General features: G+C 43.2%; 1 protein-coding gene across 1 annotated transcript in view; it reads left to right on the forward strand.

Annotated features, from left to right (window-relative positions):
• The window catches only part of LOC109935108 (cadherin-11-like), a 555370-nt gene that overhangs the window by 194821 nt on the left and 343783 nt on the right, over nucleotides 1-16766 (forward strand). Inside the window, exon 11 of the mRNA XM_048605952.1 lies at nucleotides 11761-12012. Within this exon, the coding sequence (XP_048461909.1) occupies nucleotides 11761-12012 (252 nt within the window). The remainder of the gene's footprint in view (nucleotides 1-11760; nucleotides 12013-16766) is intronic.

The raw sequence follows: 16766 nt of genomic DNA on the forward strand, positions 1-16766 counted from the left end.
CCATTCCCCCTCTACGTGCTCCTACGTCCTTCTTCTGCCCATTTCCTTCCGTCTCTTCAGTCACATTTTCTTCCCGTCCCTCTACATGACCTCCCCTGGATCCATCCTCTGTTATTCACTCCCCCTGTCTCTTCATGTCAACCCTCCACTCATCTCCCATTCTCTGGGCTAATATTCTGGCCTCAGAGTCTGAGATAGACTCTGACACTGGCAGGACAGAGCTCAGGGAATGCTGCACTGTCAGTTGCCATCGTTCAAATGTTATGTTAAATTAAAGACCATTTTTCAGTTAAGGTAGTCCTCAGAGATCCATTATTGAGGACATGTAACAGACCACGTTCTGAGAGATTTCTCTGTCCCACAGCAGCCTTTGCTGATTATTTTCTGCACCTCTGGGACAGAGTGAGATTGCCTTGGATGATATAATTTATATCAGCGTAGACTTAGGAGGTACTGGGGAGTTGGGGGGTGGTGGTGGGGGACTTCCCAGCTTTCAATTTGCAGTCTGATCACTAACTGCACCAAAACCCTGCCAGGCTGCACGGGAGCGAACCATTTATCACTTCAATCTTGGCGAGAATATTTCTGCCGCTCTTTATTTCATCTCCCAGTGACCCCTGTGACCCTGCCTTTAATCAGGAGTGTCACAGAGCCTAATTAGAAAAAAAGGATATTTCTGATCATTGCTTGACTCTATTATCACAAGTGATTGGGAGCTAATAAGATTTTAATGACATTCATTTGGAATAACCAGTAATCTGATAAGGAAGTTCCCAATCAAAGTGAAGCAATTGAGAAAATAGGGCCTCAGAGATGCCATATTTTTCTGGTTTAATTATCAACAGAATGGGAATGCAGGATGTCAGAAGGGAGAGAAATCCGATTGAATAGGCAGATAGATCACTTTGATCAGCCTTAGACAAAAATAAAGTGACGGCCCCATTCAGTGCAATCTAACAGGGCTATATTTTAAACCAAACATTGTGCCTTGGAGAATGGACTGTTTCCTTTTGATACAACTGGATTGGTAAGCATTGTAGGGGAGATTAATTACAATCTGATGGCTATAGTGAAGCCTTGTGGGAGCTCCAGGAGCTGTTTGATTCAGCTACAACATGTTTACTTCTGAATAAGAAGATGCAAATCTTCTTCTGGACAATCCTGGTGAATGTAAGGTCGAAGAATATCAGAGAATTCTAGATTTACATTCACTCTGGGCTAAAGTTTACATGTCGCTAACTCCCTCCCCATACTGTACAAGCTGCAGGGAGTAAGCTGTGGAAGACTGACTATTGGCTGCAGTAGAGATGGTCACAGTAGGGAAGGAGTGTTCCTGCGAATCAACTTCCTAGTTTTCCTGCGAGAAGAGTTTGAAGATGTAGAACTAATGAGAAATAATGACCATGGAGAATCTAGAAGCTATTCTGGAGAGTCTTGAGTTTGTAGAGAAGGGCTCAAGCAGAAGCCAGTTGGGTATATGAGCCGAAGGAGAGATATCAGCAATGTTTCAGCTTCGATCTCCATCCATTGTTGATTGTTGAATGATGTTGACAGGTGGATGGGAGCTGTTCTCTCTCTCTATGTCTATGTTCAATTGTCTTCCTATTATCCTCCAATGGTTGTATCTCACACTATCCATATGCTTCATCATGATGTCCATATTCTGTAAATATCTAATCCTTCTGATCAAATAATGCCTGCACACCAAGAGTATTTTATATTCCCCTCCCTCTGTCCAGTATCTACTCCATATCCCTCTCTTTCTGCTTCATGTCTACCCTATTTCTTCCTTTCACTACCCTGCATCTAATCCATATCCCCCCTCGCCACCCACACCATTCCCCCCCTTTCTGTCCTGTGTTTACGTTATACAAACCCTCTCTGTGCCCTATGTCTACCCCATACCTCTCTCTCTGTGCCCCGTGTCTACCCCATACCTCCCTCTCTGTGCCCTGTGATTGTCCAATATCCATATCTTCCTGCCCTGTGTCTACCCCACATCCTAATCTCTCTGTCCTGTAGCTACCTCATATCCCCATCTCTCTATCATGTATCCCCTGTCTCTGCTCTGTCTACCCGATATACATATCTCTCTGTTCAGTACCTACCCCTATTCTCTGTCTCTGCTCTGTAAATACAGTATATCCCCATCTCTCCGCCCTGTGCATATCAACCCCCTTCTTCTCCTTGCATTCTCACCCACATCTGTCTGCCCTGAGGCTACCCCATATTGCTCCTTTGAGCCCCATATCCTCATCTCTTGTGTCCTGTGTCTATCCCCCTCTGTCTGCTCTGTGTCTGTCCTGCATCCTCTTACTCCCCTTATCCCATTCCTTACTCTCTGTTGTGCCTATCTGTACCCTCTTCCTGTTCTTATTCTGGATCCTATCCTATCCCCATCCCATCTGCTCTCTCCCTCTGCCCTGTTCCTCTCCTCCACCCCTCATTGGTGCCCCAGTCTGCAGTGCCTGAGTCACTTTGCAAAGCTTTGATATCCCAAGCTATCACTACACTCAAACAAACCTACAGTTCTAACAGTTCACATTTCTAAGTTCTCCATATTAATAGCTACACAAGGAGATGACATATCATAGCAGTGTAAGAATGATGACATTTTCTGCCCTTATTAAAGAGCTTATTGCATTATACATGTTGTGCTACTGCAGATCACATTGGGTATGGAAGTTGAAAGTTAATGAGATGCTTTCCCAACGTGTGAGATTTATTCACCTCCTCCTCCTGTTGAATATTTATGTATATGCTTTCTAAAAAATGATTATAATCGCAGAAGAAAAATAGCTGTGTAAGTACATTTAAATTTAGGAATCAATTCTGCCGAAACTCAAACCATGTCTGAGAGACTCACCATGGAGAGGACCAACAGCAGTGAGGATTTCAGAAAGGGGTTCTAGGGAAAAGTCAAGTTTTCCCATTACAGGGATAAGCTACAAAGGTTTCAGTGGTGCGTTTTCTGTTGGAGGTTAATGAAGGTGAATGTGTTCTCTTGGATGAAGCAAAGGTTTTTTTTTGAGATTTCACTAAAGCGGGCCTGGGCAATTTATTGACGACGATGAAGAGTTTGGCAACCGGGGAAATCCAGCGAGAGGGGTGCAGTGGGGGAGCAGCATTTGTACACAGCGAGTGGTAGTGAGCTGGAACTTTCTGCCTACAAGAGTGGCGTTAACAGAGGTGACCAATGATTACAGAGGAAGTTTGAGCGGGCACTTGAGGGAAATAAAACAACAGAGCTACAAAGATAGAGTGGGGGAATCGGAATGATTGGGTTACTTCATTGACATCCAGCATGGATGTGGAAGCTTCGCCTTTGACTATTTTTAAGATAGAAATTGATAGGTTTCTGATTACCGGTAGGATACAGGGTTATGGACCGGATAAAAACCATTAAAGTGTTCAAACTGTCATGGTCACATTGGCTGGCAGGGCATGCCACACTGAATGGAGTCCTCCTGTTCCTGCAGCATGGAGTGTCAAATGTCACTGCGCATGGGCTTGGAACGGTTAATGTTGCACAGTGCCATTAATACCACTCTCTACAGTTATGCCACATGGACTTGTGAGCAGAACAGCTCAGCATTTGGGGGGAGTGAGACCAAACATCCAAGCCCTCCCTAAATTGTCCATAACAATGTCTACTTTTATCAATGTAACCAGTAACTAGATGCAAGCCTGCCTTCGCTTGGTTAAGATGTTGAAATGAGGGCCTGTTTACTCTCTCGAATGGGAATAAAGAACCACGTGACACTGTTTTAGAATAAAACTGGGACCTGTTTGTCTGCATTTGTCGTGGGAAATCAATGCAAAACACACTCAGTTCGCAGTCCCTGGTGTTCAGTGCATCATCGCTCTTTGATTTGTTTTAATTCACTAGCACCAAGCAATTGGTCAGCCCTCTGCTCCCTTCTGCAATGTATTAAGCTTGCAATGATCTTTGGCCATTGGCTTCACGATGTGCCCTGTGGGTTTGAACCATCTGATTGTCGGTCACTCTGCTACTGTCTAGTCCCAGTTGGATGCAATTCCTCATTATTTTAAACCCAAGTCCGGCTCCTAATGCAGGTTGCAAGACCGAGGAGGGGTCCTGGTGGGAGCACAGTTGGAGGTTCTGATTTAACAGATAAAATAAGAAATCATAAATAAAAATCCAACTGTGCTTCTTCAAAAGAAAGGGTGGGGGTCTTATGGCATCTTGCCCCCTTCCAACAAATTCAGTGTCAGTTGTAATTTAGTGGGATCTTGCTGTGTACAAAGTTTACAGTAATTGCTGTGCTTCAAACTTTTGGGACATCTTGAGAACAGATGAAAGATGGATAAAACACACTCCTTTTTGGGGAGAGAAAGAATTGGGGAGTGTTGTAAAAACTTAGTTATGGAACTGTTAATGAAAATAGTCACAGAATGATACAGCACAGAAGGAGAAGATAGGTCTATGCAACTTTGTGGGTTATTTGAAAATGATCCAATCACTGCTCCAACTCCCCTTAGCATGCTTAACTTAGTGGCTGCTTCAAAGTACTTGAAAGATCTTGCCTATTACATGTTTTATTTGTTGAATACGCTGAATAAAAAGACACTTTTTGTCAAAGCTTTTAATGATTTATAGTTAACTACCAAACTTTTGTTCAAATGTTGAACCATGCATGTTGACTTTGATTGGTCAGGGCATTAATCAGTTGACAGGATGGCTGGTTTGCGATACAGAGTGATGCCAACAATGTGGGTTCAACTCCCACACTGGCTGAGGTTACCATGAAGGACTCTCCTTCTCATCCTCTCCCCTCGCCTGGGGCATGGTGACCCTCGGGTTAAACAACCACCAGTTGTGTGTCTGTCTTTCTCTCTCTCTCTCTGTCTGTAATGAGAGAGCACGTGTATCAGACTATGATGACCTGATGTTTCTAACCACTGGATGCAATAAAATAATTTACAGCAAATTAAATACTTTTGAAGTATAGTTGGTCACAGAATGTAGGAAACACAGCAGCCCATTGTGCACAGAAAGCTCCCATAAATGGGATTGTGGTTAAAAAAAACAAATAACCTGTTCTTGTGAAGTCGATTGAGGGATAACTATTCGTAAAGACATTGGGTATAGCATCCCCGCAAATGATGCCATGGAATCTTTAATAACAGCCTGAAAAGACAGTCAGAGCTTCATTTTAAAGTCTTATCCAAAAGGAGGCAGCTCCAAGCTCCCCCTCAGTATCTCTCTGGAACATTAGCCTACATTTTGTTTCACTATAAAGTTGGATGCATGAGCCGCATTTCTGTTGTCCCGGTGTGACTTAGAAGCCTTATGTAGATTCACTGCTAATCACCTTTCTTGCAGAGAAGGAAGCCCAAACAAAGTTTCCAGCAGAAGATCTTGATTGAGAGAAAAAAATGGTTTGTTACCTAGTATGCATTAGCTAGTTACATCGTTAATAAGATGCACGATTGTCTCTTTGGAGACATCTGGTTCAACTCAAGGGTACATATACATTACTACTACTGAAACACTCTGGCACACAACTGGATGCCTATAATTGTGGTTGGCTCATGCCAGTAAGAGTCCTTTATATCCTGACAGGCGAAGCTTATTCCACAATGCTAGTTTACCCATTCAGGCAGAAATATAGAATCAAAGAATTTTACAGTACAGAAGGAGGCCATTCAGCTCATCATGAGTATAATGGGTCCTGTGGGAATTACTCAGCCAGTTCCATTCTCCAGCTGTATCTCTGTCACCATCTAAATTCACCACTTTCAAATATTTATCCAGAACTCTTTTTTATCCTTCTATAAAATCCACCTCCTCCCTTTTCCCAGGAGTATATTCCAAGTCTTGATAACTCTTAGGGTAAAGAACATTCTCCTCATTCTCACTCCCAGCTCTAACTAGCTCCTAGATACTAACAGTGGTACATATCAGTTTTGACTCTGAGGCAAGAATCACACTAACAGAGCCATAGCTGATGCTGAGCTGTTTCATGCTGGAACCCCACTATCAGAGTGATGTGGGGGTTGGAAAGCAACCATCAGCCTAAACAGCTGGATATTTATCAAAAGAGACCACCGAATTATAATGGTCACTTACAATCCCTGTGACCCTGTAGCAGATGGTTTCAGGCAGTTTACTGATATACACTCCAATTAATTAAAGTTGGCATGTAATTAATGATTTTGGGCAGAGTCATTAACCTTGCTGTCTAGCCATAAAAGACTTTGGTTAACATTTCATGCTTTTAGCTTAGAGATTCCTCAGCTACGTGAAGGGTTAATGAGGTCTGTTCCGATGATTCCACACTCCAGTCTGTCATAGACCTTTATCTGTGCACGAGGAACTGCCTTGCATCTGTCCCAGAGGTGCTCATTACCCATGCATTTCAATGTACTATTTATTTTCCCTCATATTCCCCTGATATTCTCTGTCCCTGGGCTCAAGCCAGTGCCTATCGGTGGGGCATAATTCCCTGGCAGATGCAACCATCCTACATGCAGGAACCTGAGAAGTGAGTGCCAACAGGGCTCTCAGCTGTGGTTGGTGCTGGAACAAGAGGTCACTGCAGCTTGGTTCCTTCCTGAAGGGCATGAGAGTTTTGCAACTATGAATGGAAAAATTAACCAGCAGTGCTATGCAGATTCACAGGCTGTGTAATGAAGACTACTCATAATACTTCCACCTCATTTGTTTCTGAACATGCTAATCTTTGGATGTCTAAGGACTGCATACTGGGGGACCCTGAATCTTCCTTAGTTTCTCCATCCTCTGACTGTAAACAGACAATGAAAAATTTATGCCTGGGAGCGGTTTCTTTCTGCTTTTGTTTCAGCTTTATGGTTTTCCAAAATCAGGGCTGGCCCTGCCTTTTCGAAACTGTTAACAGAAAACCAATGTCATCCTGTATGTTTTTCGCCCTCTGATCGCTGCTGTTTCAAATCGGTGTGCTGAATACATTATGTAGTGAAATCATTCAGTACAGAATGAGACCATTTAGTCCATAGGGCTACTGCTAGCTCTTTGAAAGAGTCATCCCATTAGTCCAACTCCCGAGCTCTTTCCCCTGGCCATGCAAATTTTCCTTCCTGTGTTGCATATCCCGTTCTTTTGACAGTTACATTGGATCTGTTTGTAGCTCCCTTCCAGGCATTACTATAAACAGCTTGCTGCGTAAAATATTTTCCTCATCTCAACCCTGGTTCTTTTGCTAATTATCTGATAACCTGTCGTTACATCCTTCCTACCTGTGGAAACAGTATTTTTATTCTAATTTAAATATCAAAGCCCTTGAAATCTTTGTGGAAATAGTGGTCAGGATTTACTTTTTAAATCAATTTTTGAGAACGGGGGTTTAGAGGAGAAAGGTGCAGTGAAAAGTGGAAGGAGGTACCGCCTGTTTCCCTGAATGGTGTGATTGAGTTAGTCATCATTATAGAGTCATACAGCAAGGAAATAGCCCCTTCAGTCCAACCGGTCCGTGCTGACCATAATCCCAAACTAAACTAGCCCCACCTGCCTGTGCTTGACCCATATCACTCCAAACATTTCCTATTCATGAACTTATCCAAATGTCTTTTAAATATTGTGACTGTACCCACATTCACCACTTCTTCTGGAAGTTCATTCCACACACAAACCACACTGTGTAAAAAAAATTGCCACTCATGTCTTTTTTGAAGTTTTCTGCTCTCATCTTAAAAATATGCCCCCTAGTCTTGAAATTCCCCACCCTAGGGAAAAGACACCCGCCATTCACCTTATCCATTTCCCTCATTATTGTATAAACATTTATAAGGTCACCCCTCAACCTTCTACGCTCCAGTGAAAAAAAGTCCCAGCCTATCCAGCCTCTCCTTATAACTCAAACCCTCCATTCCTGATGAAATCCTGGTAAATCTGTTCTGAACCCTGTCCAGCTTAATAACATCCTTCCTATAACAAGGCAACCAGAACTGAACACACTACACCAGAAGAGGCGTCACCAATGTCCTGTACAACCTCAACATAACATTAAAGAGCTCTTAAAGCTTTCAGAACTGATGCCACTGTCTTACTTTCAGAATTTCAGCATCACTTTACCAAATTGCCCAAAAGCTTTGCTTTTGCATTCTTCTCAAATAATGTTCACTGCACAGGTTGCATTAAAGGGATAAATACCATTATTAAAACAATCTTTCATGATTTTGACACCTCTGCTAACCTCTCTGTTCAACAGAGAATATTACCAGCTCCTCTACGTGACTGAAGTCCTGATAACTCTTTTTGACATCGTCGATAAGACACTAATATCTATCCCGTCAATTGGGAGAATAAGCTCAGACAGAAGACAGTGAAAGGCTGTGCTGAGAAACTGAACTGGAAGACCAACAGATAGTTAAAGTAAAAAACTTACTAAGATGTTTGGGTTTAATGACTGTGTCTTTGGTCATGTAAGTTTGTAATCTCACAATGTAAAATTAACACGCTCGAGGTGAGCAGGAACATGCGGGGGCGACTTGATTATTATTTAGTTTTGGGCCCCTGGACAGAACAAGGGAGAGTTGTTTTGAATTTTAACCCATTGTTGTCCCTGTCCCAGGAGCATTTGAAGGGGAACCTTACTTTCAGTTCAAAAAAGTTGAGGAAACTTTACTTCCAGAACTATTAGTTCAAGGAGTAGAGGAAGCTTCACTGCATATTCATTCCCGTGCTGTCCCTGTCCTGGGAATGTTGGTGGGAAGCAGTGTCAAGAGAATTTTAACTCCACGTCCACTTTCTGCCTGAAAGATTACAGTGAGCTTTACTCGATATTTAATCCAGTGCTGTCCCGGTCCCAGGAATGTTTGATGGGGACAGTGTAGAGGGGACTTTCTTTTCCATTTAAAAGAGTTGAGCTTTTAACTGTTAGAGACAAAAAAACGCACTGCAGATGCTGGAATCCAAGGTAGACAAACAGGAGGCTGGAAGAACACAGCCAGCCAGCATCTGGAGGAAAGGAGCAGCCAACGTTTCGGGTATTATCCTGCTTCAGGACCTTCTTCAGGTCCTAACCCTGTTCCACTGTTCACCTGATGGTGTATCACCAGGTAGCATTTCACCATCTAGTTGGTGATCTCTCAGAATGGCTCACATGCCCTTTGTAAAACTTGCTGATTCTCTTCGAGTGGTCTCAGATCACACTCAAGATACTGTAAGGTGACAACAATTACTTATCTTTTTTTTTCTATTCATTTTTATGGGATGTGGGCATCGCTGTCTGGTCCAGCATTTCTTGCCCGTCCCTAGTTGCCCCCCTTGAGAAGGTGGGGGTGAGCTGCCTTCTTGAACCGCTGCAGTCCACCTGCTGTGGGTTGACCCACAATGCTGTTAGGGACAGAATTCCAGGATTTTGACCCAGCGACAGCCTCTTTTAAAGAATCACAATGGTGAGATTCCACAAGGGATCCTGATCCGTGTGAAACTCCCTATACATGGGGGTCCTAAACTATCAGTGTTACAGATAACCCTCAACTAAAAGAGTTCCAGGGTTAATTCAGCACAAGTGTTACTTGTTTGACTTTGTATTTAGTGTGAGATTCCCTTGAAGGCCCTCTTATGACACAGTGGTTGTATCGCTACTCCTGAACTGGGAGACCTGAGTTCAAGTCCCACCTGTTCCATAGCTGTGTAATAATATCTCTGAATGGGCTGATTAGAGAAATAGGTTAAATTAAAGAAACGAACCAGCATCCATGCTCATGAATGGCTTTGCACATAAGTTAATCAATTGGGGAAAATACAAATGGTGATTAATAGATGAAAACAAAAAGCTCCAGGTGATTTGGTGGTGGGAAAACGTGTTCAGTTGTATGTGATGGTGTTTATGGATATTAAAAAAAATAGAGCTGGGCTTGGGAGGGGCCCCTGTGGTGCAGTGGTAGTGACCCTACCTCTGAGCCAGAAGGCCTGGGTTCAAGTCTGACCTGCACCAGACATGTGCTGTATGTGTAACAGGCCTCAAAGTCAAAGGAGAGTAGGACATCTATCAATCAAGGTCTCCCAGTCAAGAGTAGCATGTTTTTATACATTTGCAAACAAACTCCCTCAATAAAAGGAATCCTACCCCCTCAATTTAAGGAGTCCTGATGGTGAAGCACCCTCTATATTATGGTTCTTGATGGTGACTCCCATTATAAGAGCAGTCTCGATAGTGGTTTAACAGGAGGACTGAAAACAAGTTTAAAGCTTTGAATGAATAAATGGTGCAACTCAAAGAAGCTTGTATAGCCAACTAACAGCCCTCTTCCCAGAGTCAGTGGAATTTCTAATTCTGGAAGAAAGTTCTGAGTGTTTGTTGTTTGATCTTATGTTGTAATTAGTTTTGAAAATTGAAGGAAATGGATGACACTGACAAGATGGTATCTGTTACCCATCCTGAGGAAATGAGACACAGCCACAGAGTATCAAATGTGGTCATGTAGAATCATGAAATCCCTAAATTGTGAATACCATTCAGCCCATAGCATCCACAGTGACACTTTGAAAAGCGACCCACCCACCTGTCCCTCTAACCCTGCATTTCCCACGGCTAATCCACCTGGCCTGTACATCCCCGGACACGATGGGCAATTTATCACGGCCAATCCACATAACCTGCACATCTTTGGACTGTGGGAGGAAACCGGAGCACCCGGAGGAAACCCACACAGACACGGGGAGAATGTGCAAACTCCACACAGACAGTCGCCCGAGGTGGAACCCAACCCAGGTCCCTGGCGTTGTGAGGCAGCAGTGCTAACCACTGAGCCACCGTGCAACATGTACCCCCTTAACTGGGAATATTGCCTGAGTCACTTCACTTCAGGACCTTTTGGGTTTTTACACAAAGGCTAATGGAAATTTGGAACTCCCTCCCCAAAACATGGTTTGGTTTATGTGAGGGAGTGTCAGTTCAAAATCTCAAAATTGGGATCAATCAGTTCTTGTTAGTTAAGAGTCCAAAGGATAACAAGGATGATGGATGGAGTTGAAGGAGAGAAGCTGTGGTCTAGCTAATTCAATACTGGAACAAAATTGAAGGATTGATTGATCATTTAGGATGTTTTTACAAATCCCAATGATGGGATTGTAAATTCATAAGTTCCCAGAGGTAGCCTTAAATTATCAGCACTAGACCATGATGCTCACCTTTTTTAATGATATTCCACCTTCTAATGTAAGCATTTTTTCAGCTAATTTGCTGCCCATCCTTTATTTCCCTTGAGAAGGTGGTGATGAGCTGCTTTCTTGAACTGCTGCAGCCCATTTGGTGTGGGTATATCAACAATGTTGTTCAGGAGGTAGTTCTAGGATTTTGGCCTAGCAAGGAAGGGACGATATAGTTCCAAGTTAGGATAATAAATGACTTATGAATCTGCCGCCCTTGACCTTCTGGATGGGAGTGGTTGTAGGTTTTGAAGGTGCTGTTTAAGGAGCCTTGATGAATTTCTGCAGTGTATCTTGTACTGAACATTAGTGGTTACTACAGACAGGTGTAAAAGTGGAAAGCCATGGCGCCACTCAAACGGGTTGCTTTGTCATGAATGGTACCTTGAGTATTTTTTGGGCTCATCACGTGAGTGGGGGAGTAGTCCATCTCACTCCTGACTTATGCCTTGTAGATGGTGGACAGGCTTTGGGAAGTCAGGTTCTGGTCAATGGTAACTCCCAGGGTGTAGATGGTGGGGTATTCAGAGACGGTACGTTAAGGGATTTTGTCCAATATTCTCTGTTAGCTCACTCAACACCGTTTCTCCTCCATTCAGGACACACCGCTGACATCAAGGTTCACCGAGGGGTGATAAGCCGGCGGAAACAGGAAGTCTACCACTTGCCGGTGGTGATTTCAGATGGAGGGCTCCCCGTCATGAGCAGCACCAATACTCTCACCATTCGGGTGTGCAGCTGCAGTGCTGATGGGAGTGTACAGTCATGCAACGCGGAACCCCTGACTCTGCCCGCAGGCCTAAGCACTGGAGCACTGATTGCCATCCTCACCTGCATCATTATACTGCTCGGTAAGCGCAGGAAGGAGGTAAAGTCAGACAGAAATAAGGTGAGACAGGAATGGAGTGAGAGAGAGTGGAAAGAAAGAAAGGGGAAAGGACTATGTAACATCTTGGAGCATGTGCGGCTTGAACCCCTGTCCAGGTGTATGGACATTACCAAAGCACCACAAGAGTAGTGGCAAACACTTTGTAGATATTTCCAAATCAACCTGTCCCGAGATGTTATTGCACACCTCTGGAACAAATGAGACTTGAACCAGGACCTTCTAGTCCAGAGGTAGGGGCACTATCGCCACATCACAAGCCCTCCTGAAGGCAGGCATTTTGTGTTCTTTATATAAAGCTGCCATCCATATTTCTAATTAAAAGAGCAATTAAGAAGCACTGCCCTACCATCTTTCACATGTCAGGATACCCGGAAATATACAAAGCAAAGCCACAAACTATTTTGAAGTGAAATCACTGTTGCTAAGTAGGAAAATGTAACCAATTTTCACACAGCAAGCTCCAGTAAACAATGATGAGGTGATGATGACATAATGTGTTCTAGTGATGTTGTTGAGGGGTAAATATCATCCTGGGAGATTGTTCAAACCTTCGTGCTCTTAGACTCACTGTTGTCGAAACCTTTAAGCCAAAGGCAAGAATGCAAAAGGCCTTGATTTTTGACATTCCATCCAAAATAAGACACCTCTGAGATCACAGCATTTGCTAATTGAATCACGGCCATTTCAGCCCAGTTTGTGTGATACGTGGACTCATTTATAGCACAGAACGAGGCCATTTGGCACATTACGTCCTCTCTAGTCAACGAAAATGTGGTTACACTCATCTCATTTTCCAGCCATTGACCAATAGTCCTGGAAAAAATGGCAACGTAAGTGAATATCTAAATACTGTTCAAATGTTACCAGAGCTGTTGACTTAACTATCCTTTCAGGCAGTGAGTTCTGTACTCCCACCACCATCTGGGTGAAAAAGCATTCAACTCAACACTCCTCTTAGCCCTCTGCCTCGTACCTTAGATGGATGATCTCCAATTACTGATTCCTCTACTAATGGAAACGTGCCTTCCCATCATCATCATCTTATACTCCTATATCATGTCCAAACTTTGCTTCTCCAAGGCTGGGATACGTGGAGCTAAGCCCACAAAAAGGACAGCCATGATTTTACTGAATGGCGGAGCAGGCTCGATGGGCCAGATAGCCTATTCCTGCTCCTATTTCTTATGTGCTTATAACAACTCCAGCCTATCCAATTGCTCCAGAAAACTCAGATCCTCCAGCCCAAGAAACCTCTTCATAAATCTCTGTACTCCCTCCAATGCGATCACATCCTTCCTATAGTGTGGTGACCAGAACTGCACACAGTGCTTCAGCTGTGACCTAATCAGTGTTTTACGCATTGTTTTATCACTAAACAGTGTTTATTCAGCATAACCTGCCTGCTCTAGTGGCTAATAAAGGCAGGTTCCCCAATGCCTTCTCAGCCACTTTATCTACCTGCCCTGCTACCTTCAGGGATGTGTGGATATGTACAGCAAGGTACTTCAATATTTTCCAGGATCTAGCCATCCATAGTTTGATCCCTTGCCTTGTTAGCCCTCCCTAATTGCATTACCTCACACCTTTCCAGGTTGAATTACATTCACCACTGCCCTGCCCAGCTGGCCAGTCCATTGATATCTTCCTGCAGTTTATGGATATCCTCCTCAGTAATTACCAGCCAACTAATTTTCATGTCATCTGTGAACTTCATGATCAGATGCTTTACAGTAGAGGCCGACTCATGAGTGTACACCACAAACAGTAAGGGTCCCAGCACCAAGTCCTGTGGAACCCTGTTGGAAACAGACACGGAAACGTTCCTCTATCATCAGCCTCTGCTTCCAGCCTCAAAAGAAAACGTGTGCTGCATTGTGGAATCAGATGAGATGTTTTAAACCGTAGCACCTCAGCCCCCTCGGGTAAGCATCGAAGATCCTATTGTGCCATACTTGTAAAAAATAGGGAGTTCTTTCTAATATCCAGGATGAATATCCATCTCTCGCACAATGACTCACCAAAACATAAAAGATTATCGTTCCATCGTCATGTTACTGTTTGTGTGATCTTGCTGTACGGAAATCAGCGACCACATTTCCTTATGTAACAATTATAACTGCACTTCCAAAAAAATACTTCATCATCTATAAAATGTTTTGGGTCATGAAAGGAGCTATATCAATGCAAGTTATTTCCTATCCATTTGCAACTTTGATTTGCATCTTTCTTCAGATCAAAGGTGTGGCTGTGAGTATAGTTATGCCTGTATTTTAAAACAAATTTGTTGTTCACTTGTGGGATGTAGGTGTTGCTGACTGGGCCAGCAGTTTTTGTTCATCCCTAGTTGCCCTTGAGAAGGTGATGGTGAGCTGCCTTCTTGAACCACTCCAGGATATATATATTGCCATTTCTTCAGTGTTGCTGGGTTAAAATCCTGGAACTCTGCCCCAGTGACATTGTGGGTCTATCTACAGCACATGGAACATGGGAACAGGAGTAGGCCATTTAGCCTGTTGAACCTGTTCCACCGTTCAATAAGATCATGGCTGATCTGTGGCCTAACTTCATGTGCCTGCCAAATGGATTGCTGCAGTTGAAGAAAGCAGACCACTACACCTTCTCAAGGGCAACTAGAGATGGGCAATAAATGCTGACCCAGTCAGTTATGCCCCTATTTCACAAGTGAATGTAAAAAAAGTGCTACCTAACATCTCTCGTGAATGGTCTGGCCCTAATTTAAGACGATGCCCCTAGTTCTAGAATCTCCAAACTATGGAAATAGTTTATCTTTATCTCCCCTGTCTTTTCCTGTTATGTTTCCTGCACCAGACACTGCAGAGTTGAAAATCTTTGTCCTTCAGCAAAATGCAGACTTCAGGAAGGCTTATCGGCTGAGTGATATATTTTTGTTTTGCATTAACATCTTCCCCTTTGAGCTAAGTGCATTTGCACATTTGCAGAAGGTGGTTCAGTGCTACACAGAGCTATATCTTTGACATTTGGTCCCCATTCATTGAGGGAGACAATCAGTCATTTAACAATAACCATCGCCAAACCATTTTGCATTTACACTGAATGGACTGGTATTGAAACATGGATCTGAGAGGCCTTACTCACTCTGATGTTGCCTGGCCTGCTGTGTTCAACCATCTCCACACCTTGTTAACTCAGTCTGCAGTGGTGTGTTTTTTTTCATTATTCATTTATGGGATGATGGTGTCGCTGGCTAGGCAGCATTTATTGCCCATCGCTAATTGCCCAGAGGGCAGTTAAGAGCCAACCACATTGCTATGGGTTTGGGTCACATGTGGGCCAGACCAGGTAAGGATGGCATTTTCTTTCCCTACAGGACATTAGTGACCCAGATGGGTTTTTCTGACAATTGACAATAGTTTTATGCTCATCATTAGTCTCTTAATTCCAGATTTATTTTATTGAAATCAAACTCCACCATTTACTGTGGCAGGATTAAAAGCCAGGTCCCAGGACTTTACCTGGGTCTCTGGATTAGTAGTTCACTAGGCTATGGCTGCAACAGAACGTTATATTGTGTGTTACATTATGGTGGGCACCATAAGAAAGAGGAGGCCCCTCAGCATAAGAACACTGTCCTGATGTCCAGGAAGGTCATGGCTGGTCTGATTCTGGCCTTACCTCCTCTTCCTGCCTGTCTCCCATTGGTCTTGAACCCTTTGTCAATCGGAAACCCATTTATCTCAATGACCCAGCCTCCAGTTCTCTGTGAAGAAAATTCCACAAACTATAGACCCACACAGAGAGAAAAAACGAAATTCTTCTCATCTCTATTGTAAATGAGAGTTGCTTTATTTTTAAACTGTGGCCCTAGTAGTTCTAGACTCACCTGTAAGGGAAACATCCTCTCTGCATCCATTTGTCAAGATCACTCAGAATCTTAAATGTTTTTTTAAAAAAAAATCACATCTCCAATCTTCTAAATTCCAACCAGTGCAGCTCCCATCTGTCCAACCTGCCCTAATCACAGAAATTTTCTCTGAACTGCCACCAGTCCAAACCTCTGCTTAATTAAGGAGACCAGTTAGATCAAAATGAACTATGTAAAATTGTAAAGGATCATAAACAAACAGCTGACTTTTACCATAGGAATGTACAAACAGACACAGATCTCTGAGCAATATGGTTGAGGATCCAGACAGTGTAAACGTTGTACTGCCTGGGTAAGAGCCTAAACTGTAATTGCTTTGGAAATTGGTTTTGCTCTTAAATTGTGAGGAATAATGATCCTCTTTCCCCTTCTCTGAGTCTCCTTTGTTAAGATTAGATTGAAAGGGAGCAAGTATGCAGGGCATCATTCAGAAATTTATATCTGCATAATCCCATTAACATAGTTCCAAGGAGTTATGCTGTTCCAGCAAATGAAAATTGACACTAAGTCATTTAAGGAGATATTTGGGTAGGTGACTAAAACCTTAGTCCACAAGGTAGGCTTTTATCAAGTATGTTAAAGGAGGAGAGGCAGAAGTAGAGAGGTTAAGGTGTGAAATTCCAGAGTTTAGGGCTTTGGCATCTGAAGTCCTGATTGTTAATGAGATAACAAGGTGTAGAGCTGGATCAGCACAGCAGGCCAGGCAGCATCAGAGGGACAGGAAAGCTAATGTTTCGGGTCTGGACCCTTCTTTTTCTGAAGAAGGGTCCAGACCAGAAACGTCAGCTTTCCTGCTCCTCTGATGCTGCCTG

The sequence above is a fragment of the Rhincodon typus genome, chromosome 15 (genome assembly GCF_021869965.1).
Source record: "Rhincodon typus isolate 14 chromosome 15, sRhiTyp1.1, whole genome shotgun sequence".
In the NCBI taxonomy this organism is placed as follows: domain Eukaryota; kingdom Metazoa; phylum Chordata; class Chondrichthyes; order Orectolobiformes; family Rhincodontidae; genus Rhincodon; species Rhincodon typus.